Source organism: Kalmanozyma brasiliensis (genome assembly GCF_000497045.1).
Source record: "Kalmanozyma brasiliensis GHG001 unplaced genomic scaffold PSEUBRA_SCAF19, whole genome shotgun sequence".
Lineage (NCBI taxonomy): Eukaryota > Fungi > Basidiomycota > Ustilaginomycetes > Ustilaginales > Kalmanozyma > Kalmanozyma brasiliensis.
This window is the reverse complement of record NW_015961958.1, coordinates 332,091-355,995: the sequence shown is the minus strand read 5'-3', so window position 1 is coordinate 355,995 and position 23,905 is coordinate 332,091. Positions and strand designations below refer to the sequence as shown.

Genomic DNA, 23,905 nt, shown 5'->3' with positions numbered 1-23,905 from the left:
GCTTTCGTCGCTCGTGTGTGGGCATAGGAGCCAGCGCTTCTTTCCCCCATCACTGTACATAACACGGTATCACAGCAAAAGGCACCGCTGGACACGCTCGGCTCTATGGCTTTACGAGTCAGGCGTCGATAGCTGTGCCAGGCTGCAGATCCGTCTCATCCCCCCTTTCCCCCGGTTCCGTGTGTTTTTACGAAGTGCATTTCTCAATTCAAGGCTTGACTCTCACAATGTGTGCGTGCGCAATCTGCTCGTGGAGTGAGTGGAATGTGTGAGCGAGGCACTTGGTTGGCCAGGCCAGGGAAGCGTGCTCGTCTGTGTTTGTCGGCGAGCCTGTGTGTACACGCTGGCTGTGCCAAAGCCGGTACAGCTTGTCAGCCACGCGCAGAGAGCGTTGTGAGTGAGCAAGAGTGTCTCGTGTCCGTCAAACCCGCAGGAGCAGGCGCAGCCAAGCACCGTGTGCGTCTGCAAAAAGCCGCGAGCGGGTCCTGCCACACGCAGCGCACCGTGGCAGCTGGCGGACGTCGATGTGGGCCAGCGAGCGCTGCGAGCAAAGCGCGCAGGAGCGCTCCCAGGGCTCCATGAGGCAGGTAATCCGCTGGCCGCAAAGCCACCTTCTTGTGCTCCATAAGCCAGGCTGCTCGCTGGTAGAAGGCAACATTTCTCGGCTCAATGTGTGTGCTGTCTTCTTGCCAGGCCTCAGGAATCATCATCATGATTGCCTTGGGCAGGATGATCACGGAGCCGTTACCAGCCTTTCGGATCATAATCATGATGGTCTCAGGGAGGATCAGGACGTTTGTTGATGATGAGAAGCTCGAGAGGTTGTCAAAACCAGCCGAGACGGTTTCACTGCCCTTGATGGGTAGATGATGTTAAGCTCGTCCCCGAAGCGTTTTGAGGAGACCCTCTCGAGCGCGTATCCAGGTCCTGTTGCCTCCAAAGGTGGTGTTGAGGCAGTCCATCACATAGGCTGAGCACGACCCCACGAGGGGAAGGTGTTGGTGGAGAAGCGCAAGTGGCCAAGGGCAAAGTGGGAGGTGTAGTGAACGTTGTTGAGATTGCAGTAGGAGTTGTACACCTGCACAGGGCTCAGCTGACCCTTGCAGATGATGTTGGTTGGGCTCAGCGAGCAGATGTAGTACCATTTCTGCTGCCACCTGGCCCAGAGACCTCAGAATCATCGGTCGCCTAACCCTAACCTCATCACGGTGCAAAGAGCATCGTCAACTTCAAGCTCCTCCCACAGCCAACCAAGGAGCAAGCTAAGGGTAAGCCCTGACATCCCTCTCGCGCAGGCAGACGGAGGGTGCGTCACAGGCAGCGGGTGCGGTTGGTAGGGGCAACGAACGCCACCAAGCAGCGAGATGTTTGCCAAAGCGACCGTTCGTCCATCAAAAAGGTTGGTCCGGCCCTGACCACGGGCCTGCTGGTCCAGATACATTGCAGAGAAACTTGCTAGCGGCTGCAAAGAGACTCAAGCACAGTCCACTCATTGAAATTTGCATCCATGGTCTCGAGCTTCCAGATTGCGATTTGCAAAGTGCTGAGCAGGGAGTCGGGATCAAGATTATCTCTGCGTCTGGCATGCAAGCCGCTCGACGCAGGTCAAGTTGCGAGACTTTGCCTGGTAAGATATGGTGGAACTCGAGCAAAGCTCTAAGCGGGCGAGCTTGGACTTTTTTCGGTGATCGACACGCTGCTTTGCGTTTAGCGGGGCTCGCGCAAGCTCGAAGGCGGCAACGGAGGCGGCAACGGCATCAAGGCTCACAGCGAAGCCAAAAACGCAGACTAGCGAGCAGGGCTGTCCGCGACTCACAAATGGGCGGTCCCGCGTACACCGGTAGCGAATGGCAGGCTCAACGAACGTCACTCAGCAGCGGAAGCTCACATTTTTGCGAGAGGCGAGCGCTTTGTCCGCTATCGGCATCGACTTGGCAAACAGAGCGCTTGTGAGACCCTCGTCATCGCCAGGTCAAATTCGGGAGCAACCAGCGATGCGATTGCCTCTCGGAATCCGATATCGCGTGTGTTGCGCGCAGGCTCCGGGGAAGACTTGGCGGAGGAAGCCCTTATCTTTGCTCGCCCCGCTGCCGTTTTCCCGCCAGGCCTCACCTGTCAACGGCTCTGCCCCTCACGAGTCACAGCGATGCAGTCTCAAACCGAAACCCCGGGATCGAGCCGTCTAAGTTCTTCGCTTGTAGCTTCAAGGACTGCACCGTCCTCACTTTACCTGGGAGGCCGATGCCGTCGCCACCGTCACACGCCTCTCACGCGATCCGCAAATGATACTGTCTGCGTAAATGACATCCGTTCACGGAATCACACCGCAGATCAAGATGCGAGCGTCTAGCTGGCCGTGATCCGCTCTGAGGTCACAATGGCGACCGATACTCACTGTATGTGCCGGACCTCGCTCACGCGCAATCAAGCATGAACGTATCGTCAATCATCAATGTGACATTTTCCCTGACGTACTATAGACAGTGGTATGAGAGAATCTACAATTTATACGCCGTACTTGCCCGGGAGCAAGACGGCAAAGAAGGGCAGAACAGCGCCGGCGTTGACGACACCGGCGATCCAGAACTTGGTACCCAAGGTCCTCCTGGCCCTGTTACCGGGAACTGCCAAGAAGATGCCGAGATACAGCAGACCACCGAGGTTACCCGCAGCACCGACGATACCGGACACAGTGCCGATAGCGGAGGGGCAGATGATAGCGGGGATACCGTAGTTGGCGCCGTTGGCGAGGAAACCCGTGGTACCGATGAGGAAGATGAACCAAAGCACACCGGAGAGGGTGGGGTTGCGGTTGCAGTAGATGCCGAGACCGATCATGGCGATACCCTGAGAGAAGGCGGTGGCGAGCAGCCAGATGACTCGACCGCGAAGACCGTACTTCGAGTACAGAATGTCCGAGACGACACCGCCGAGGGGTCGAGCGTACAGGTTGAGCAGACCGTACATGGAGGCGGCGTAGGCAGCGTCGATGGCAGAGAAGGTGCCGGACTGGAAGAGGGTGACGAGGAGACCGGGGAGGGCAGCATCCATAGCGGTCTCGAGACCGAAGGTGAGGAGGTAGCACATGAAGCACATCCACACGCGCGGGTCGACGAGGATCACCATGAGGCGCTTGAACGTCATCGGCTCGGACTGGGCGGTGTCGACGGCCTCGACGTGCTTGGCGGCCTCGGCGGGGGTGACTTCGCGGAAGTTGGCGCCTTTAGCGGGCCCCTTCTCGCGGTCGCCAGCAGCACGCTCGTACTCGGCACGCTCCGAGGCGTCGAGCTCGATCTTCTCTCCCTGTGCAATGGCCACTGCGGTACCTTGGAACTGGTGACGTTGAGACCACTTGCCGGCGGGGTGGTCCTTGCCGAAGAGCAGGATCATACCGGCAACGAGCAGCAGCGCGGGAACGGGCAGGGTGGGGAAGCACACACGCCAAGCCATGCGTGGCGTCAACCCAGCGTGGACGTAACGCTCGAACAGACCGATCATAGCAGCAACGGTGACACCACCACCCATGTTACCCCAGCCACCCGAGAAGGCGTTCGCGGTGCCGACGACCGATTTGTCGTAGAACGTCGAGCACCATGCTTGGCAGGTGACGAAGGTGGCGCCGAGGATGGAGATGAAGAAGCGGACAGTGTACAGGCCGCCTGCGGACTGGACGACGGCGGCGAGGCCAGAGGGAATGGCACCGATGACGAGGAGAGCAGCCATGACCTTTCGGGGTCCGTAGCGATCGCACGCGGGACCGGCAATGAGACGCACCACGGCGGTACCACCGAGCGCGGCCATGTTGGAGTGGGTGACTTGAACAGCCGACAGACGCAGATCCGCCCTCACAGCCTCGGGCATCAGCGGCGCAAAGGCGAACCAACTGAGGAAGGCGACGAAGAAGCCGAGCGTGGCGAGCCAGAACGCAGTCGAGTACGAATCCCAGATGCGGAAGATGGGGAAGGTGTGCGACTTGCCGTTGAGCGGGTTGATCACGGCAGGGTTCCAGAGAGAGGACCATCGGAACTTGTGGTAGCCGTAGTCCTTCATGTCCTTCTCCTTCTTCTCATCTTCGGTCATGTACTCTTCGGAGGTGATGTTGCCGCCGGTGGTCGTACCGGGACGCAGCATCGAGGCCATGCCCGGGTGCTGGTCGTCGGCGATGGCCTCGCGGATCTCGATGTCATGCTTCGAGTCGCTTGAGGTGGTTGGGCTGTCAGAGCCCGTTTGTGAAGAGACTTGGGGAGCCATTTTTGGTGACGGAGGAGCTTGCGTTTGTACGGCGCAAGAAGGCTCGGAGGGGGATGAGGGGAGGTGTTGGGTGAGGAAAGATGACAACGCAGGCCGAAGTGGGATTGTCTACTATATAGATCACTCGAGAACTTCAGAGCGTGCGAGTACAGAAGTGTCACAGGCACAAGAGGCGGACAAAGTGTGAGCGCTTCGCAAAGAACACGCCATTCGCGTGTGACAGGAGATCGTTTCCGGTTGAGGGGCTCCGACTGGCCACGATCTTCCTGCCATGTAAAGCCGTCTGCCAAGATGATAGATTCAGATAAGATGAGAATCCACCCTTTAGGCCTTCAAGCGACGCACAAACCCCGACGGGAAGGTGGCAAGCTCAAACCAATGAGAATCAAGGAAGGTCCAGAACAAGAGCCGGGAAAGCGATGACCTCTGATGCGAATTCAGAAGAAGAAGACGTCGAGCCGCTGCACGAGGCAGGAATGCTGTGAGATAAGGCGGCCACCCTTGCAGCTCGTTATCTACTGCCATGCGATTCGAATCCAAGCCACTTGGCAGAAACCAGCCGCTGAAAGCTTGAATCCCCTATTCTTTGCTCCAGGCCCAGTTCCCGCTCTTTCGAGTCCGTCTCCGCATCGCCGCTTCTACGAGGAGATTGCATTCCAGGCCTTGTGCATATCAATGCGACTCAGCACGGAGCTCGATTCGATTGATTAGATCGCGAGACGGAGAAACCTTGAGTGAATCCAAAGATCGCCAGCAGATGGTCTCGACCAATCAGGTGCTGCCGAAGAGAAGCGGACAAGGAGAAGTCTCGGTCCGGAGCATACATTTTCAACTACGCACACGCTACAGACTCAGAGACTTCAAGCGAGAAGATCAGGGCACCTATCACTTGCTCATGGCTGCAGAGGCTTCTGACGTGTGCGTAAGCCATAGAGACGAAAAATGTCAACCCGCCGAAGCTTGAAGACGCTCTCAGGCCCCTTACAGGTCAGACAAGACGAAGACAAAAGCTGCTTGCTCTGCACGAGTGACGCTGCGCTCGCGAGCAGGCGCGCGCAGAACAAAAGGCTCATGTTTCTCAACCGGCTGCACGCTACTGCACGTTCACGGAGGAGACGGAGATCGTGATTGCAAAGGGGCATGAATGTTTCGATGCCGGGCAGTGCGTGGCGAGCAAACTTGAGCGGGAACAGTGAGAAAGCCGCCTTATCTTGCGGGTCGGCATGCTAGCGCAAACAGACAGCAGAGCGAATGAGAGCAGTTCCATTAGGGGAGGGTCAGCTTATCATGGGCACCGATTTTGAATATGAAAGCCAGTCTGTTTGGCTCCGCTGTACTGGACATGCCAAGCCAGGTCGGCAGGCGAGTTTTGCTTATCTCTGCGAGCGCATACCGAGCTGCAGCCGTCTCTTATCAGTGAGAAAGTTTTGGCAGAGGCGCTCCTTGACTCGTGGAAAATCGCCTGAGGAGGATTTCCGCTAATTCGACGCAGACGAAATCTGGGTCTGATCTGATTCGCTCGCTTCGAAGGGGTTGTGCCTCACCAAGCTGGACTTGGCAGCCGTCATCAGTCCAATCAACAGATGCTTGACACGAAGATGGCATGCAAGTGTCTTGTGCGAGCAACCAATGCTCATCTTATCATTCGCTGCACGGTCCCAGCTTTCTCCGCTTCTTGCCGCTTCAGCGAATCCCCGCCTTCCACCAGATGAGAGCCCGCAAATGGCTTCGTCTTGATCGAAATCGCTTCGCGGTGCAAGAAGCGATTCAGCTCGGGAAGTTGTCTGTGTCAGTGCACGCCTAGCCAGAGACCCTTGAGCAGATAGTGCCCGTGTAGCCGCTCTTGCGGCTCTTGCCTCCGGCTTTGACTTTGTCCTCCCTGTGTACATCTGTTGAGACGTAGCCACCGAACCTTCCTTCCTTCCTAGCGTCTCCTTCATCCTCGACACTCATCCCGGACCACATCCTCTCTTCCCATATCCATCCTAGCAGGCATCACTCACAATGGCGCCGGTACCCACAGAACCAACAGCCTTCGAGTCCTCAGGGCCAGCGAGCTCGGCTTCGGGCTCCACAAGGGCAACCACGCCAGAGGAGCTTGCTCTCACACCAAAGACAAGAAAGAAGGCATGTGTCGTCGGCCTCGGAATGGTCGGCATCGCCTTCATCGAGAAGCTGCTCAAGTACGATCTCCAGAACGGTCGTGACGAGTGGGAAATCACCGTCTTTGGAGAAGAGCCTCACATTGCATACAACCGCGTCGGCTTGACGCAGTACTTCACCAACCGCTCGATTGAGTCGCTCTACCTCAACGAGCTCAAGTGGTACTCTTCACACGCCAAGGACAAGCTCACATACCACACATCCGACGGCGTCACTTCCATCGATGCCGAGAAGAAGGTCGTTCGAACCGAGAAGGGCAAAGAATTCCACTACGACGAGTGCGTCCTTGCCACCGGCTCGGATGCCTCGCTCCCTCCATACATTACCAAGGACAAGTTCTGGAACACAAAAGGCACTTTCCTCTACCGCACCATCAAGGATCTCGACGACATGATTGCCTACGCCGTCGATGCGCCAAAGACGCTTGGGCGTCGCATCCGGAAGGCAGGTGTGATCGGCGGCGGTCTTCTGGGTCTCGAGGCCGCGAAAGCGCTTTTGGATCTCGAGGAGATTGACCAGGTCGTACTCGTCGAGCGAAACCGCTGGGTCCTGTCGCGACAGCTTGATCAAGAAGGAGGCACCTTGGTGCTTCAAAAGGTGCGAGATCTCGGCGTCGAGGTCTTGCTTCAGGGCCGTGTTCGTGACCTTATCTGGAACAGCGAGGGCCGTCTTACCGGAATGATGATGTACGGCAAGGAGGGCGAGGAGGATGAGCCATTCGACATTGACATGCTTGTCTTCGCCGTCGGCATCACTCCCAGAGACGAGCTTGCGAAAGGCACGCCTGGTCTGGTCACCCGAAAGAAAGGCGGCGGATTTACTGTCGACTCCTCGCTTCAGACCTCCATTCCCAACGTCTACGCCATCGGCGAGTGCGCCTCCTTCGAGGAGCAGACCTTCGGTCTTATCGCTCCTGGTATCGAGATGGCCGAAGTTCTGGCGTTCAACCTCACGGAGGGTCCTCATCACGCCATGCGCAAGATGAAGTCGCCCGACGTGTCCACCAAGCTCAAGCTGATGGGCGTTGATGTCGCTTCGTTCGGTGACTTCTTTGCCGACCAGGGCAAGATCAGCAAGCCTCTTCCTGGCAGCAAAGGTGCGTCGAGACGCGGAAAGAAGGACGACTCTGCTCCCGGAATGACCCCTGAAGAGATCAAGAACTCGGTCAAGGCGCTCACCTACCGCGACCCCTTCTCGGACGTATACAAGAAGTACATCTTCACTAACGACGGCAAGCACCTCCTCGGCGGCATGATGGTAGGCGACGTCAAGGACTATGTCAAGCTCGTAGCGCTCTGTAACAAGGCTGCGCCTATCGAGAAGCCTCCCGCTGAGCTCATCATCGGTGCCAAGAAGGAGGGCGAAGAGGAGGGGGACGATCTTCCCGACGAAGCACAGATCTGCAGTTGCCACAATGTCACGAAAGGCGACCTGATCAAGTGCGTCAAGGACGGCTCTGTGCGCTCGATCGGCGAGATGAAGTCCGAGACCAAGTGCGGTACTGGTTGCGGTGGCTGCATGCCGCTCAGCACAAGTATCCTCAACAAAGCGCTCAAGGACGCTGGTGTCGAGGTCTCGAACCACCTCTGCAGCCACTTTGCCTACACCCGTCAGGAGCTGTACCAGATCATCAAGTTCAAGAAGCTCAAGGATTTCACCACCACCATGAAGACGGTCGGCAAGAAGAACGACAGTCTCGGATGCGAGGTCTGCCGTCCCGCCGTCGGCTCGATCCTGTCGTCGCTCTACAACGACTGGATCATGAACCCTTCGCTGCGTCAGACGCAGGACACCAACGATCGCTACTTGGCCAACATGCAACGTGACGGCACCTACTCCGTCGTGCCTCGTCTGCCCGCAGGTGAGGTGACTCCTGCTGGTCTCAAGGTGATCGGTGAGGTCGCGCAGGAGTACGGCTTGTATACCAAGATCACTGGCGGTCAGCGTATCGACATGTTCGGTGCCAAGAAGCAAGATCTCCCCGCTATCTGGGAGAAGCTCGTCGACGCCGGCTTCGAGTCTGGTCACGCCTACGGCAAGGCTCTGCGTACCGTCAAGTCCTGTGTCGGCAGCACGTGGTGCCGATACGGTGTCGGCGACTCGGTCGGCCTGGCTCACGAGCTCGAGTCGAGGTACAAGGGTCTTCGAGCGCCACACAAGTTCAAGGGTGGTGTCTCAGGCTGTGTCCGTGAATGCGCCGAAGCCCAAGGCAAGGACTTTGGTCTGATTGCTACCACTAAGGGCTGGAACGTCTTTGTCGGCGGTAACGGCGGTGCTAAACCTCGTCACGCCGAGATCATTGCCGAAGACGTGACTCGTCGTCAGGCGATCAAGATCCTCGATCGCTTCATTCTCTTCTACATCCGATCCGCCGACAAGCTCGAGCGCACCGCGCGATGGATCGAGAAGTTCCCCGGCGGACTCAAGGGTCTCAAAGAAGTCATTGTCGACGACAAGCTCGGTATCTGCGAGGACCTCGAGAAGGAGATGGAGGTGCTCGTCGGCACGTACCACTGCGAGTGGACCAAGGTGATCCGCGATCCTGAACGCAAGAAAGCCTTCCGTCAATTCGTCAACACCAACGACACTCAGACCGTGTCCGAGATGCTGGACGAGCGCGATCAGCAACGACCCGCCGACTGGCCCGTCGAAGACGGCCCGCTCCACTTCAGCATCCTCGACGTGGCCAAGGAGGCCAAGTGGGAGTGGCGACCCATCTGCAAGTACAGCGACCTGGATCCGCAGAAGGACTCTCCGTCTTCCGCTACCGTCAAGTACGGAGACACTCAGATTGCCGTCTGGAACATCCCCAACCGCGGTGTTCGCGCTGCTCAGAACATGTGCCCTCACAGGCGCGCTTTCGTTCTCGCAGACGGTCTTGTGGGTGAAGACGACAAGGGTCGCGAGTACGTCTCTTGTCCACTGCACAAGCGCAACTACATTCTCTCGGCCAACGCCGACGAGGAGGGTGGCAAGTGCAACGACGGCGACTTTTCGATCATGACCTTCGAAGCCAAGATGGACGAGGAGAAGGATCTCGTCTACCTCAAGCTGCCGCCTACTGAGGCGCTGGATGCGGTGCTCTCGACGACCAAGTGGATGCTCAGGCGCGCCACCGAGGAGTCGGACGCCCTCGCTGGCGGCCAGTCTCACTCGGTCGAGATCACCGGTCCGGACATGGACAAGATCGACAACGAGAAGGCTGCGACCAAGAGGCAGGGCTCGCCACTCGCTCAGCCTGCCAAGGCTTCGTGCGGAGACCAGTCCAAGCTCGACTGGTAGATAATTTTCTAGTCTCACCTACTGATTGTTTGTAAATACGCATCTATCGCAACGTTAAGGAAATCTCGTTCCACATCGATCGCAGTGCGAATGCTGCCAAGAGCGGCTAGATAGACTCTGTGAGATCATCGTGACGCGGTAGAGGGCCGTTGAGACAGGCGCACTCAGGGCAGCGTCTCAGGCATCGACCGCCGACTTTTGCATGCTCGGACCGTAAGGCGATGGACAGAGCTGCTTTCCCACGCTCTTCAGCCACCAATCAGACTCGACGCTTTGGCGATCGATGATACTTGCTGCAAGGAAATCCAAGCGCCCTTGCAACTTGCAAGCGACCAATGGGCGTCCAGTCTGCTCGTAGAGGCTGGTGCTATTGAGTGCGCATCCAGTAAAGCTCTTATCAGCTGGCCTGCATGTACGGCGACCCCGTCCGAGTTTCTGGATTTTTTGGCGAATCTGGGTCCGGTTTTCTCTTATCTTTCGCGTCGACTCGCTAGCAAATTTCGACAGCTCCCATCGAACTTCAACGCTCGACGTCAGCCAAGGCTATTCGAGCTTGCCGAGAGGCACCGAGAAGCATGCGATGTGTGGGATGAGGGTTCGCACCCTAGATCACCGAGTTGTCGGGCTCCAGGTGGCGAGGACAGAGCGTAGGTCTGGGGTGCGAGGCCGCACTGCATGCCGGCTTGGAAATGTACGCTTATCAGGCCTCTGTCCAGGCCTGCAAGCTATCTATGTGCTCGCAACCCCGAGCATCCAATCACATTGTGCTGATGAGACGCATCAAAAGGCGAGGTCATCTAATCGCAAGCATTGCATTGTAATTCCGGCTTCTCGTAGACCTCGCAAGGATCGAGTTCGGAGAACCTCGTGCAACGCTTAGGCCGGTGAGGTCATGAGCCTGCGGGCTCGAGGGGCGGCAACGAATGACTTTGCAAGCAACCGCGAGAAGTGAGGCGCCGTGATCCTGTGAGTTTCGTCTGACACAAGCTTCCAGTGCTCCTTACGCCCTTGCCACTTGTAGCACTGTACAGCATTCTCCAAATCAGCTCGCTTTGTCCAAGACGGCCTTGCGTTCCCCGCAATCCCTTGCGCTGTCGCTTCTAGCACTTTTCGAACTCATTTGCAATCCTCGTTCCCTTTCTCCGTTCCGACACCAAGCTGGCAGCTCTGTCCTTCCCTACCACCACACTGCGGCAAATCACAATGATGGCGTCGACAACATCAAGCTCACCATCGTCCAAGACACCCTCAGAGAGGGGCGACGACATCAAAGCATTCTCTTCTTCCTCGCAAGGCTCGTCAGGATCCTCATCGGCAACCACACCAGAGCCATCAAGCCCCACGGTCTCTGCAAAGGACGCTGTCGATCCGTTCCAGCCTCGCGAAGCCTACGATGACTCCGTTCTGCCCGCCATTCCGGCTTCGGAAAGCATCAAGCCGCTTTCGAGCGACTCGAACACACCCGACCACTGGATCGCACGAGACGAGCGCATGATCCGCCTCACGGGCAAGCACCCCTATAACTGCGAAGCTCCCCTCTCCGAGCTCTTCAACAAGGGCTTCCTGACACCACAGAACCTCTTCTACGTCCGTTCGCACGGTGATACGCCACGCATCACACGAGAACAGGCGGACAACTGGAAGCTCAAGATCCACGGCTTGGTGGAGAACGAGATGGAGCTCAGCATCAAAGACCTCAAAGAAAAGTTCCCGACCGTCACGCTGCCGATCACACTGGTCTGCGCAGGCAACAGACGAAAGGAGCAGAACATGGTTGCCAAGGGTCTTGGTTTCAACTGGGGCGCTGCGGGTGTTTCGACGGGTCTGTTCACGGGTGTCTATCTCGCAGACATTCTCGAGTACTGCAAGCCCAAGAATCCGCTTCTGTCCTCGTTCCCATCGTACGACGTCGCTGTGCCGGGACGAGCGAGGCACGTGGTGTTCGAGGGCGCCGACGAATTGCCCAAGGGCAAGTATGGCACTTCGCAGCGACTCAACTGGGCGCTAGACAGGTCGAAGGGCATGCTCATCGCCTGGGGTCTCAACGGCGAGGATCTTTCTCCTGATCACGGCTTCCCTCTGCGCCTCGTCGTGCCCGGTCAAATCGGTGGTAGGATGGTCAAGTGGCTCGAGCGCATCGAAGTTTCCGACCGTGAGTCCCAACACCACCTTCATTTCCACGACAACAAGGTGCTTCCAACCGAGGTCACCGCCGACCAGGCTCGCAGCGAGATGCACTGGTGGTACGACCCCAAGTACATCATCAACGACCTCAATGTCAATGCTGCCATCTGCTCGCCGGATCACGATCAAACCATCGAGGTAGCCGACCTTGCCACGACGGAAGCGCAGTCGCAACCGCAGCTGCTGCCGATCGAAGGATATGCGTATACCGGCGGTGGACGCCGCATTGCGCGCGTCGAGATCTCGCTCGACGACGGCCACAGCTGGAAGTGCGCATCGATCCACTACCCTGAAGACCTCTACCGCATGTATCCCATCCAAGGCCATCCGTACTTTGGTACGCTCGACCTGAGCTCTACCGAGATGAGCTTCGCCTGGTGCTTCTGGCGCCTCGACGTCGATGTTCAGGCGGACATCGTCGCGAAGGACGTCAAGGTCATCAGCGTGCGAGCGCTGGATGAGGGACTGGCGACGATGCCCAGGGATATGTACTGGAACGCTACATCGATGATGAACTCGTGGTGGTTCCGCGTTGCCGTGCACCGTGACGGCAACAAGATTCGGTTCGAGCACCCGACGCTCGCCGGTAATGCGGCAGGCGGTTGGATGCAGCGGATGAACGAGACGGGTCTGAACTGTCGTTATCCCACGTTCGGCGGTGCGAAGAAGGCAGACGGTGGTGACGAGGAGCCGAAGGGAGACAAGCCGACCGTGGAAGCCGCGCGAGAGGAGCAGAAGATGATCATGATCGACTCGGCGAAGGCTGATACGGTGGTCACTGCTGCTGACCTGGCTGCTCATGGTGACGGCGAGGGTCCCGAGCCATGGTTCGTCGTGCATGGTCACGTCTACGATGGCACTGGATTCCTCAAAGACCACCCTGGTGGAGATCAATCCATCCGTCTCGTTGCAGGCGAAGACGCGACCGAAGACTTCATGGCGATCCACTCGATGGACGCCAAAAAGATGCTTCGCGACTATCACCTTGGTCGACTCGAGGTCAAAGATGGGGGCTCTGCAGCAGTCGTCGCTGAACCCGAGGCGATCGACCTCGACAAGCCTTATCTGGAACCCAAGAAATGGCGCGCAACCAAGCTTGTCAGCAAGAAGATCATCTCTCCCGATGCACGAATCTTCCGCTTTGCCCTGGGTGGCCCGGACCAAGAGCTCGGACTCCCGGTGGGTCAGCATGTCTTCGTCCGCGTTCGATCGAAAGAACCCAAAACAGGCGAGATCGAAACGGTCCAACGAGCGTACACGCCGTACAGCGGCAACACGCAGCGTGGCTTCCTCGACATCCTCATCAAAGTCTACTTCCCAACCGAAGCCTCCGCCGATGCGCCCCCTGCTTATGCGGGAGGTAAGATGACGATGCTGCTCGAGACGATCGATGTCGAGTCTCCCTCTTCCGACCTCACCATTGAGCTCAAAGGACCGCTTGGGTCGTTCACCTACCTGGGCGAGCGTCAGATCCGATGGAAGCCGGCGAACCAGATTCGTCGCGTTCGCAAGCTGGCCATGATTGCCGGTGGCTCGGGCATCACGCCCATCTGGTCCACGCTCAAGGCCATTGCTGACGAAGCTCTGGCCTCTCCTTCGCTTGAAGAAGATCCGATCCAGATCTGGGTGGTCTACGGCAACCGTTCCGAGCAGGACATTCTCATTCGCGAGGAGCTCGAGAAGCTGAGAGTGGCGTTGAAGGGCAATCTCCACGTGTGGCACGTTCTCAGCAAATCTGCCGACGAAGCGTGGAGTATGGGTCGAGGACACATCAGCACAGATGTGATGAAGGAGCACCTGCCCCCTCCGCCAGCGAGGACGGAGGGCGAGGAGCTCGAGGATACGTTGGCTCTGGTGTGCGGACCGCCGCCGCTCGAGCAGGCGGTTTCAAAGGGGCTGAAGGAGCTAGGATGGGATCTGGACAGGACGGTTGTGTTTTTCTAGAATCTTTGTTCACTTGCATTGTCTATCGTTGTCAGTATCATATCGTTTGCATGGCTCAGTGCGAGTGCGGACTAGCCTGATCGTGAGTGATGCTTCGCACAAGCGCTGCAGCAGGCCGAGCAAGCCGTGACGATCCGTCAAATAGTGCGAGCGTTTCGTCGGCCACTGTTAGACCCTGCATGGGAGGACGAACTTGAGAAGCATTCTCTCACGCTGAAGGCGCAAAACAAAAATTCCCACGCTCTTCGACTTTCTCGCGCCAAAATTACGTGCTTCCAAGTCGGTACAAGAAGACTTGTCTTTGGAGTCACGAGACTGTGCTTTCAATACAAATGTGAATTCAAATTACATTCTGTGAACTCGAAATCAGCACCACTCGCTGCCTGCTCGGCGTGCAGGAAAGGAATTTGAGGCAGCAAATGGCGACCTCGAGGGTCAACTGCATCACGGAGCTGTCAGATATTCCAGCGTAGCCCACCAACCAGGCCAAGGTCACACACAGGGTGGCAGAGCGGAAGAAATTCGCAGTCCGTTGGCAGGCGGCTGGCAGCCTCGTTGAAGTTTCTCAAGACCTCGAGTCGAGCGAGCGAGCGCCACGAAAGCCTTGTCCTGAGTTGAGCCAGTTTCACCTTCACTCTTCCCCTTACGACATCCTCAAGATCCGTATCAGGTCACAATGTCCCACTGCAAGGTAAATATCATGCCGACTTGATAGAGCCTCACGAGGCTGTGGCCCGGCTATGGCACCACCACACCAGCATTTGGAAGGAGCAGGATGCAGCTACAGACGATGGTGTAGTGGAAAGATAGGGTGCCGGAGATGACAGTTCATCTGGAGGACGAGAAGATTCTCGTGGAGCAGCATTTCCAGCAACGTAGAGCCTGGACAGAAGGCGAGCAAGGAGGATCAGCATTCGCATTCGTAGCCGGGCAACAACACACAGCACTCGCCTCTTCGACCAGCTTTTGGACATCCAGTCGTCAGATTAGCCCTTCAGCACGACCGATCAGCCGACATGTGACGCCATTCGATGGGTTGGCATCGACGACAGAAGGAGAGCACAGCTTGGACGGAAGGCTCGGTGTTGGAGCGGATCACAAGTCTCGTCTTCGGAGACTTCAAGGAAGGCATCTCTAAGGGTTGGTCGTTTGTCCGGGCAGAGGTCACTCCTCGCTCAGCTGTCACCATCTGAAAGGTGCTGCGACGTCTTCGTTCCTTGTCAACGATCCGCTCTGCATGATCCTCTCGACCAGATGTCAGCTTGATACTCTCTAGCTCAGCATCGATGCCACCTCTCCCGACATTCGCGCGTTGATCATAGTACGAAGGCCTGCTGTCAACACTGGATGGCCATTGGATGGAAACGAAGAGAGAAAAGAGGCTCCAGAATGCTTTTAGGTCGATGTACAGCTTTGCTGATGCAGCCTGGCGTTCGCCTGCTTTTCGCTTCCCTTTCTCCTTTTCTCTCGCACACTTTCGACACTGCTCCTCGACTCTACCTCGTCGCTGCTTTGTTCCGATCGTTGTCGCACTCTACAGTTCGAGCACCCACGACACGGTTCGCTGGGATTCCTTCCCCGCAAGCGTGCTGCCCGTCACCGCGGAAAGGTTAAGGCGTAAGTATTTCAAGCATCGTTGTCCCTTGCACAAGCTCTCACCCAGGCGCTGACCTTGTCCCCCCACCACTGCTCCTTCGTCGACACACAGCTTCCCCAAGGATGACCCCAAGAAGCCCGTCCACCTCACTGCCATGATCGGCTACAAGGCCGGCATGACCCACATTGTCCGCGATCTTGACCGACCCGGTTCCAAGATGCACAAGAAGGAGATCGTCGAGGCCGTCACCGTCATCGAGACTCCTCCCATGGTCGCTGTTGGTGTTGTTGGCTACGTCGAGACCCCCCGTGGTCTGCGATCGCTCACCACCGTCTGGGCTGAGCACCTTTCGGACGAGGTCAAGCGTCGCTTCTACAAGAACTGGTACCGCAGCAAGAAGAAGGCCTTCACCAAGTACGCCAAGAGGCACTCGGAGAACAACGGCGCTTCCATCTCGCGCGAGCTCGAGCGCATCAAGAAGTACTGCACCGTTGTCCGTGTGCTCGCCCACACCCAGGTGCGCAAGACCGGCCTCAAGCAGAAGAAGTCGCACCTTATGGAGGTGCAGATCAACGGTGGCTCCGTCTCGGACAAGGTCGACTTTGCCAAGGAGCACTTTGAGAAGACCTTCGATGTCAAGTCGGTCTTTGAGCAGAACGAGATCATTGACGTGATCGCCGTTACCAAGGGTCACGGTTACGAGGGTGTTACCGCTCGTTGGGGTACCAAGAAGCTGCCACGCAAGACGCACCGTGGTCTGCGTAAGATCGCCTGTATCGGTGCTTGGCACCCGGCCAACGTCATGTTCACTGTGGCTCGTTCGGGTCAGGATGGATACCACCACCGTACCGAGATCGGAAAGAAGATCTACCGCATCGCCAACGGCGAGGACAAGACCTCGGGTGCTACCGACTTTGACACCACCGAGAAGGCCATCACTCCCCTCGGTGGCTTCCCTCACTACGGCCAGGTCAAGAACGACTTTGTCATGATCAAGGGCTCGTGCCCCGGTGTCAAGAAGCGTGTCCTTACCCTGCGCAAGTCGCTCCAGGTGCACACCTCGCGTCGTGCGCTCGAGAACGTCTCGCTCAAGTGGATCTCGACCTCGTCGACCATGGGTAAGGGTGTCTTCCAGACCCCCGCCGAGAAGGACGCCTTCCTCGGCCAGCGCAAGATCAAGGCCCCCGTCGCCTAAGCGTTGCGTCGTCACTTCATTCTGTATTTCATCATCCTCGCATCCCCCCTTCCCCCTTTTTCTTACATCTGCATCTGTCGTGCAAACCCCAAAAAATCTACATGATTACCTGGCTATCTTTCGAGTATGAGCTGTGACAAGCGTGACCAATGTTGAGTTGAGTATGCAGCTCACAGCCTCTGAAGTCGGGTGGCCGATGGTGCGGCCGACGTGAGGACAGGCTCGAGGTCAAGCATTCGGCGAGGTCGAAATGGAGCGTTGTTAGACCGCGATAGTTCGGACCCGGATGGGAAAATGGACGGAAATGGCCGGACGAAAAACAGGGCGCGCTTGACCCTTTCTTTCCAGGCTTTCAAGGCGAGATTCTCCGATCGGCAAGCCTTGGAGCCAACCAGCCAGCCACGGCTCGCGTGGATTACAAATGGCAGCGAGCGCCGTTGGCTCGAACACACACACACACACACGGAACGCTGCCCCGCACAAGCACACTTGATCGCACCAACGCGCTCATCGTTAACCCCTTACCATTTCATCACCTCTCGATACACACAAAAGATGCGCGTCATGCTCCCAGCCCTTCAGCAGCCCTTGCGGCTTTCCATGGCCGCTCGCAACCCGCAACTGCGCATGATCGCCGGTGGCTCGCGCGCCTTCCAGACTACGACTACCAAGACCGTCGCTGCTTCCAGCCAAGGACGTGAGTATCGCAGCATGATGCAATAGGGGTCGACGCAGGATGTAGCAGGTGGAAGGGACAATGTGCAGCTCGAGGATGGTAGAGACTATGGGTTGAAGTTGCGTGCAGCGGATGCAGGACGAGTGGTCTCGACATGCAACAAGTGAATGATCTGGCGCAGGATGACAGCAGTCCTGTCGTCCTTCCAACAGCGGCGTTCACCTTGAGGAACCCTCGGAGCACAACAATGATGGCGCAGTCAGGATGACAGACAGGTCATCGGGCTAGAGCGTGTTCGACAAGACCTTCTGGTGCATCTGTGCTATCGAGGAGGGACGCCGGAAGCTGGCTTTTTGAAACGCCTTGACAGGACGCTAAACGATTCTGAAGGACGATGGAGAATCTCTAGGATATCATCGGAGAGATGGGAAGGCTTCAAGATTTCATAGGGAGATGGATAGAATCAGGAGGGGGCTTTCCCTCTGCTATGCTACCCAAGCGCAACGCATCCAGTCTTGAAGGTCTCATAGACAGAACTAGTCACGCTGACCACCCCTCATCTTCCTTCATCCACCATCACAGCCTACGTCAAGGGCACCGTCAACGACCCGACGACGTTCCCCGAGCCGAATGCTGCGCACGGTTCGAACCACTGGGCTTTCGAGCGCGCGCTCTCGGTCGCCCTCGTTCCCCTCGTTGCTGTCGGCTTCGCCAAGCACGGCTCCTCCGCGATCCTTGACGGCGCCCTTGCGCTGACACTGGTGGTGCACTCACACATCGGCTTTGACTGCATCCTGGCCGACTACCTGCACAAGCGCAAGTTCCCCATCGCCGGCCCGCTCTCCACCTGGGGCCTCCGCGCTGCCACCCTCGCCACGCTGTATGGCTTGTACGAGTTCAACACGAGTAAGTTCAGGCCCGGCGCGATATGGGATGAATGCAAGATCGATGTACTGACGATAATTTTGTGACGCTGCGATCGAACAGACGACGTCGGACTCACCGAGCTCATTGCCAAGGTGTGGACTGCTTAGGTTGCGAAGGACGATTGAATCTTCGTTTGTGCCGTGTTAGCAATCCATCAGTAGTTTCGTTTGACAGCTTTGTGCCGTACAGCCGCTTCAGAACGAAGGGCTACTCCGCCGTTCCACTAGCTCTGAGCATTGTAGGCAGCACTGAGGGTCATTGCAGCCGCCATCAGTGCAGTTGAGAAGAGCAACACCATCATCGACCGGTGAAGATGATTTTTCGAGCAAACATGTGAGACCGCATCTATGATGGACCGAAAAAAATCTCGGACCCTGAACTCCACACGAGCTGAACCTCGAAAAATTTCAGAGACGCTCGACTTTTCTTCCAGATTTCGTGGTCTTGAGCTCTGTTCACCATCACCTCGAAGCTGCACAACCACCATCACAAGCATATCTTAGCCAGACGCCATCGATCGTATCGCCCCTCTGGATCACAGAGCAGAGCTGAGCATTGCATCTGCCTGACTGGCCCGACTACTCTCTTCACCTACCTTTCAACACATCGCACCCGTCCCCCTCGCTCGACATCCCGCACAATGGTGAAACGTCGCCGCAAGACGCGCACCCATCTCAAAGGGCCCAACAACAGCGCATCTACCTCAACCTCTGCGCCTAAATCCTTCATCATCCGCACAGGCAAGGTGCCGCGCTCGGTATCCACGCTCGTCTCGGACACGCGTCGGGTGATGGAGCCCAACACGGCGACCCGGCTTCGCGAACGCACATCCAACAAGCTCAAGGACTTCATCTCGATGGCGGGTCCCATCGGGGTGACTCACCTTGTAATCTTTGGTCAGACGGATGCCGGGGTCAACCTTCGCATCCTTCGTGCGCCGCGTGGTCCCACCCTCACGTTTCGGGTCAACAAGTATGCCCTGGCGAAAGACGTCCAAGCGGCGAGTCGACGGGCGTCCCCACCGGGGAGCGAGTATGTTACACCCCCGCTGTTGGTGCTCAACAACTTCGGTGGTGAGGAGCGAGGGGTCAAGTTGATGGTGGCGACCTTTCAGAACATGTTCCCGCCCATCCAGGTGCAGAGTATGAAACTGTCCCAGGCACGACGTATCGTGTTGCTCAACTACAACTCTGCGACGGGCACGATTGATTGGAGGCACTACCTCATCTCTGTTCGTCCCGTTGGCGTTTCGAAATCGGTGCGTCGCGTGGTCGAAGGCTCCCGTTCCACTCGAGGCGCAGGAAAGCTACCCGACCTGTCCTCCACCCAAGACATCTCTGACTACGTCCTCAACCGAACCACATCGGTCAACGGAGAATTCGAAACCGACGCCTCGGAAGCCGAGTCGGAAGCGGAAGACACCGCCGATCCGCGCAACGCCGTTCGGCTCCACGACCGCTACATCGGTCGAGGCAATTCCGCCAACACCCAGAAAGCCATCCGTCTGCGCGAGATCGGCCCCCGGATGGAACTCAAGCTGGTCAAGATCGAGGAGGGGTGCAATGAAGGAGCGGTGTTGTTCCACGATTATATCAAGAAGACGAGTCAGGAACAGACGGCCTTGCATCGGGAACACGTGGAGAAGAAGCGACTGCAGGAACAGAGGAGGGCGGAACAGGAGGAGAACGTCGAGAGGAAGAAGGCTGAGAAGGTCGAGATGAAGAAGGTGAGCAGGAGGAATGCCGGGTTGGCGAGTGAGAGCGAGGAGGAAGAGGGGATGAGTGCGGATGATGAAGAGGAAGAAGAGGAGGACGAGTTTGCGTATGAGGACCAGTTTGCGCCTGCGGAGGAGGAGGAGGAGGTGTTTGAGGACGAGTCGGCGGATGAGAGCGTCGCCTCCGAGGAGGACGAGGAGGAGGGTGGCCAACCATGGAAGCCATCCCGCACAAACGGCGGAGTGGACAACCCCCCAGGCGTAGACCCTTATTCGGACGAATCCGACCTCGACCCCATCCCCGTCGGCGGCATGCAGCACGACTACAACAGCGCCGATGACTGGCCCGAGTACTCTGACGACGAGGCCCCACCTCCATCGAAAAAGCCTGCTGCTCTCGGCAAACCCTCATCCACAGTCAAATCCAGTCGTGGCGCACCGCAGAAGAAGAGGGGTCGTCGATGAATCCTCACAAACACCTTTCAATCTCACCTTTGTCTCACATCTCACCCTCATCCCGTTCGCAATGTGTCTGATATGAGTGGTTTCGCTTGCCCTACGCGGCATCCTCCAACCCCTCCACGGTCTTCAACAACTCCGTCAACTGCCTATACAACTTCAGAATGACCAACTGATCAATAGGATTCATACCCTCTTCCACCTTCCCCCCCTTCCCCGCGCCCAAACTCTGAGCCATCCTGCTCACGCGTCCCAACGCTCGTCGCAGATCCTTGAGTTCCAACTTGATCGCGTACAGCGCGATCCTCTTGGCATTGCTCGCACTCGGCTTGTAGCTTCCGATCGTAACATCCAACCCACCAAAAAAACTATGCACGCTTCCCCCGGCGGAAGCGGCGAAGCCTTCCCTCAAAATCCGTACTGCCCGCGCGTAGATCTGCAATGCAGTAGACACGAGTAGGGAGGCGGAAATTTCGGTGCTTGGATCGCTCTGGCAGGTAGGACAGTCGGTGGAACATGCGCACTGGGCGGTGATCGCTTGCGACGCAGTGAGCGTGAGTTGGATCGTGTCGTTAGCAGTGGCGGCGTGCGGATCCGTTTCTCGGAGAACCTGCTTGACGCTGAGTAGGGCGACCGACATATCGCACAGACAGGTGCACCCGCGACCGGACGGGTTGGGCACACAGTGCACTTTGCTCGGGTGATGCGCGTGGAGCGCTGCATGATGCTTACGTTCCGCGTCGAGCGAGGGGAGCTTGTTGCCGTTGACGGCGGCGGATGTGGAGAGAGGGCCCATTTCAATGGGTGAGCTGCTGACGGATGGCGATGCAGCTGGTGGGTCTGTGGCGTGACCCGAACAGCAGCTTTTGGCGGGCTCAATCGAGTCCAGTAATGGTTTCACGGGTGGCGTTTCGATCTGCGCAGTCTTGCCCGCACAGCAGGAAGCTGGGTTCTTTCGCTCTGTGGGCGGCGCTTCTGCAGCAGCTTTGCCGGAGCAGCATGACTTTTGTTCCTCCGTGCTCGAGTCGACCTTGACTTCAACGGGAGAGAGAGAGCTTGATTTTGCTGATTTCGAAGAGCAGCAGCTGCTGACAGCTTGATTTTCGACTGGACTTGCGGAGGTGTCTGACAGACTATGGCCGGGAAGAGTCGACCATCCCAGCCCTGTTTCGGTGGCTGCAACCGCATGCTGAATCTGACCCTGGCCCATACCAGCGTCGGCACCTCTGGGCCACATTTGATCTGTACTGAACGTCGGTCGGCGTGCCTTCTTCGAGGCGGACGCAGTGGGTGCGGAAGGTGGGCCAGGGTGTCCAGCTGAACCGTTCGTTGCCGTGACGTGAGAGGGCAGTGCTGAAACTGTGGGGAATGACATCGAGGTCGGCTCGGTTGCAGGTGTCGCTGAAACACTGGCGTTCGCAGAGCCGGCGCCAGAGTCAACGCCGTTGATGCCGAGGTCCCACCAGCTAAAGTCGGCGGGCACGGCAAAGCTGAGACCCGGCTGCAAGATGGCACTGCTCGTGGCCCATTCTTGCACAGAAGAGGCGGTCAAGTGGTCTACGGGCGCTGATGGCTCCGTATGCGTGGCCTCAAAAGGTGTGCCCTGTCCATATGCGCTGCCATACGCCGGTGTGCTGGAGCTTGAAGCGAGTAGCTGCATTTGCTGTTGCTGTTGGAACAGCTCGGCGGGCGAGATTTCGAGTGTGTCGAGCGACTGCAGGAATGCAGCTACGGACAAGTCGTCGAGAGAAGGCAGCTTGTCTGCTGAAGCAGAAGTGCTCGTCTGCGCTTGTGTTGCGTTTGGCTGAGCAGATGGGGCGAAAGAGGCCGATAGAGTTGAGTGAGGCGTCAACACGTCGGATGGAGTGCTGACAAAGGCAGCTTGTTGTTGGGACCATACCGCCGGCGTCGATGCTGCTATAGAGTTGGCGGGAGTGAAGTGGTGGCCAGTCGACGACTGCATAGGGCTTGCGTATAGATCGAGCGAAAGCAAGGCTGTTGCGTCGGCCGGACTGCCGTCGTGCAGCATGTTGTGATGATGTGGTGCCGGTCCGATGACGGATGAGGCATACGGAGACTGCTCGTCCTCAGTCTTGACTCGGGACAGACCGATCGAGTGATTGCGCTTTGCTTTGCCTTTGCCTGTGGTGATGGACGGACTCGATAGCGGAGCATCCTGCCCATCTTCCGTCTTGCGCTTCTTCGGTCGACCGATGGGGGCTCTTGCTGAGTAGACGCACTGAATGTCATCGCTGCTGCACCTCTCGCATCCGCCATTCTCGGGCAGAGTACCACTGCACTTGAGCTTTCGATTGCGACACGCTTCGCACGCCGTCCGAATGATCAATCCGAGCTTAGCGGCCTCGCCTTGGGTATATAGCTCGCCATCAGGGCCGAGGATGTGATTCGCCTTGCTGCTGTTCGAGCTGGATGTGGCGATGACGCTGACTGGAGGCAGGTGGAAGGAATCATCGAGCATTTTTGGTTTTGTGGCAGAAGCAACTGGAGCAGCTTTGGACGGTGACCGCGCCGTCAACAGTCTACGCTCGACATGCGCCGATGAGCCTAGCTGTTTGAAGGAGGTCTTGGCGCCAGTGGATGACTCAGGATGAGAAGGTGTCCCTGGTGTGTCGCTGCTGGACGATGCCGAAGAGGTGCGGCTGGAAAGGCTGGGCGTCTGCTTGGTCGACGGCACTACACTTCGGTCGGTGGCTGCATCCGAAGCATGGGAGTGTGTGTTCGAGGACCTTCTGCCGGCAAAAGCTTCGACGGCAGTGGAAGAAGATGATGAGCGTGGCAAGTCTCGTCGGCGGTCAATCAAGCCATTCGGTTGGGCCGAAGTTCTCAAAGCCGAAACGGACAGCGCTTTGTCACCCGATCGGGTGGCTTCCGAAGTCGGGATCGGATGAGATCCTCCAACGTCTGCCATGGTGATCCGACAGAGCGCAGGACCGTTCGGACCGTCGTACTGTATTGGCGGTATCGCTTAGCGGAAACAATGGGAGAGCGAGGATCCTCGGAGCCTTTTGCAACGCAGTGCCAAACCAGCGCTTGACCTTTCGCTCGATTCGAAGCAGAGGCAAAACCAACTGAGCGCAGGGTCCTTTACAACGGTACTTGTTCCTGATCGTAAACGACTCTTGATGATGAGAGACAAATCGACAGTCAACGATACAGTCGTTGAACGAGTGGCGAGTCGAATGGGAGATGGTGGACTGGCATGTCGCAAGAGCAGCTCAATTTCGCTCCCTATGCTCGGAGCCTTTTCTTGCAGCATCTTGGCAAAGGGTCCACCAACCCGGACCGTCATTTTTTTCCAAAGAAGCCGAATAAAACGAACTCTAACACACTCCAGCTTGCCAAATAACTCTTGTGAGCAGTAACTTCGCGAATCGGAAGTCAGAAGTCGCGATGAAGTTCAGGGTCGTCTTCGCAACCATCTAGATCTTCTTCTACCTGGCTAGCGCAGCGGAGAACCGCTCCGATCTATTCGCGTACATCGGCGCAGCCACC

General features: G+C 57.5%; 7 protein-coding genes across 7 annotated transcripts; 5 read left to right on the top strand and 2 right to left on the bottom strand.

Annotated features, from left to right (window-relative positions):
* Positions 1-2,505: 2,505 nt before the first annotated feature.
* Positions 2,506-4,251, bottom strand: PSEUBRA_002475 (Major facilitator superfamily; the record flags this gene model as incomplete). Its single annotated transcript, XM_016435605.1, has 1 exon — positions 2,506-4,251. The coding sequence occupies one exon, from the start codon at positions 4,249-4,251 to the stop codon at positions 2,506-2,508; it is 1,746 nt and encodes a 581-aa protein (XP_016293064.1).
* Positions 4,252-6,255: 2,004 nt separating this feature from the next.
* PSEUBRA_002474 (BFD-like [2Fe-2S]-binding domain protein) lies at positions 6,256-9,696 on the top strand (the record flags this gene model as incomplete). Its single annotated transcript, XM_016435621.1, has 1 exon — positions 6,256-9,696. The coding sequence occupies one exon, from the start codon at positions 6,256-6,258 to the stop codon at positions 9,694-9,696; it is 3,441 nt and encodes a 1,146-aa protein (XP_016293063.1).
* A 1,203-nt stretch (positions 9,697-10,899) lies between these two features.
* Positions 10,900-13,824, top strand: PSEUBRA_002473 (Cytochrome b5-like heme/steroid binding domain protein; the record flags this gene model as incomplete). Its single annotated transcript, XM_016435629.2, has 1 exon — positions 10,900-13,824. The coding sequence occupies one exon, from the start codon at positions 10,900-10,902 to the stop codon at positions 13,822-13,824; it is 2,925 nt and encodes a 974-aa protein (XP_016293062.2).
* A 676-nt stretch (positions 13,825-14,500) lies between these two features.
* On the top strand, positions 14,501-16,616 carry PSEUBRA_002472 (Ribosomal protein L3; the record flags this gene model as incomplete). The annotated part of the gene is made up of 3 exons (XM_016435635.1): positions 14,501-14,515; positions 15,365-15,441; positions 15,533-16,616. 3 exons carry the CDS (start codon positions 14,501-14,503, stop codon positions 16,614-16,616), a joined length of 1,176 nt encoding a protein of 391 aa, XP_016293061.1.
* A 555-nt stretch (positions 16,617-17,171) lies between these two features.
* Positions 17,172-18,326, top strand: PSEUBRA_002471 (Succinate dehydrogenase [ubiquinone] cytochrome b small subunit, CybS; the record flags this gene model as incomplete). Its single annotated transcript, XM_016435637.1, has 3 exons — positions 17,172-17,313; positions 17,875-18,198; positions 18,280-18,326. 3 exons carry the CDS (start codon positions 17,172-17,174, stop codon positions 18,324-18,326), a joined length of 513 nt encoding a protein of 170 aa, XP_016293060.1.
* Positions 18,327-18,859: 533 nt separating this feature from the next.
* Positions 18,860-20,398, top strand: PSEUBRA_002470 (Brix domain protein; the record flags this gene model as incomplete). Its single annotated transcript, XM_016435624.1, has 1 exon — positions 18,860-20,398. The coding sequence occupies one exon, from the start codon at positions 18,860-18,862 to the stop codon at positions 20,396-20,398; it is 1,539 nt and encodes a 512-aa protein (XP_016293059.1).
* A 91-nt stretch (positions 20,399-20,489) lies between these two features.
* On the bottom strand, positions 20,490-22,871 carry PSEUBRA_002469 (Zn(2)-C6 fungal-type DNA-binding domain protein; the record flags this gene model as incomplete). Its single annotated transcript, XM_016435614.2, has 1 exon — positions 20,490-22,871. One exon carries the CDS (start codon positions 22,869-22,871, stop codon positions 20,490-20,492), a length of 2,382 nt encoding a protein of 793 aa, XP_016293058.2.
* Between the last annotated feature and the right edge of the window lie 1,034 nt (positions 22,872-23,905).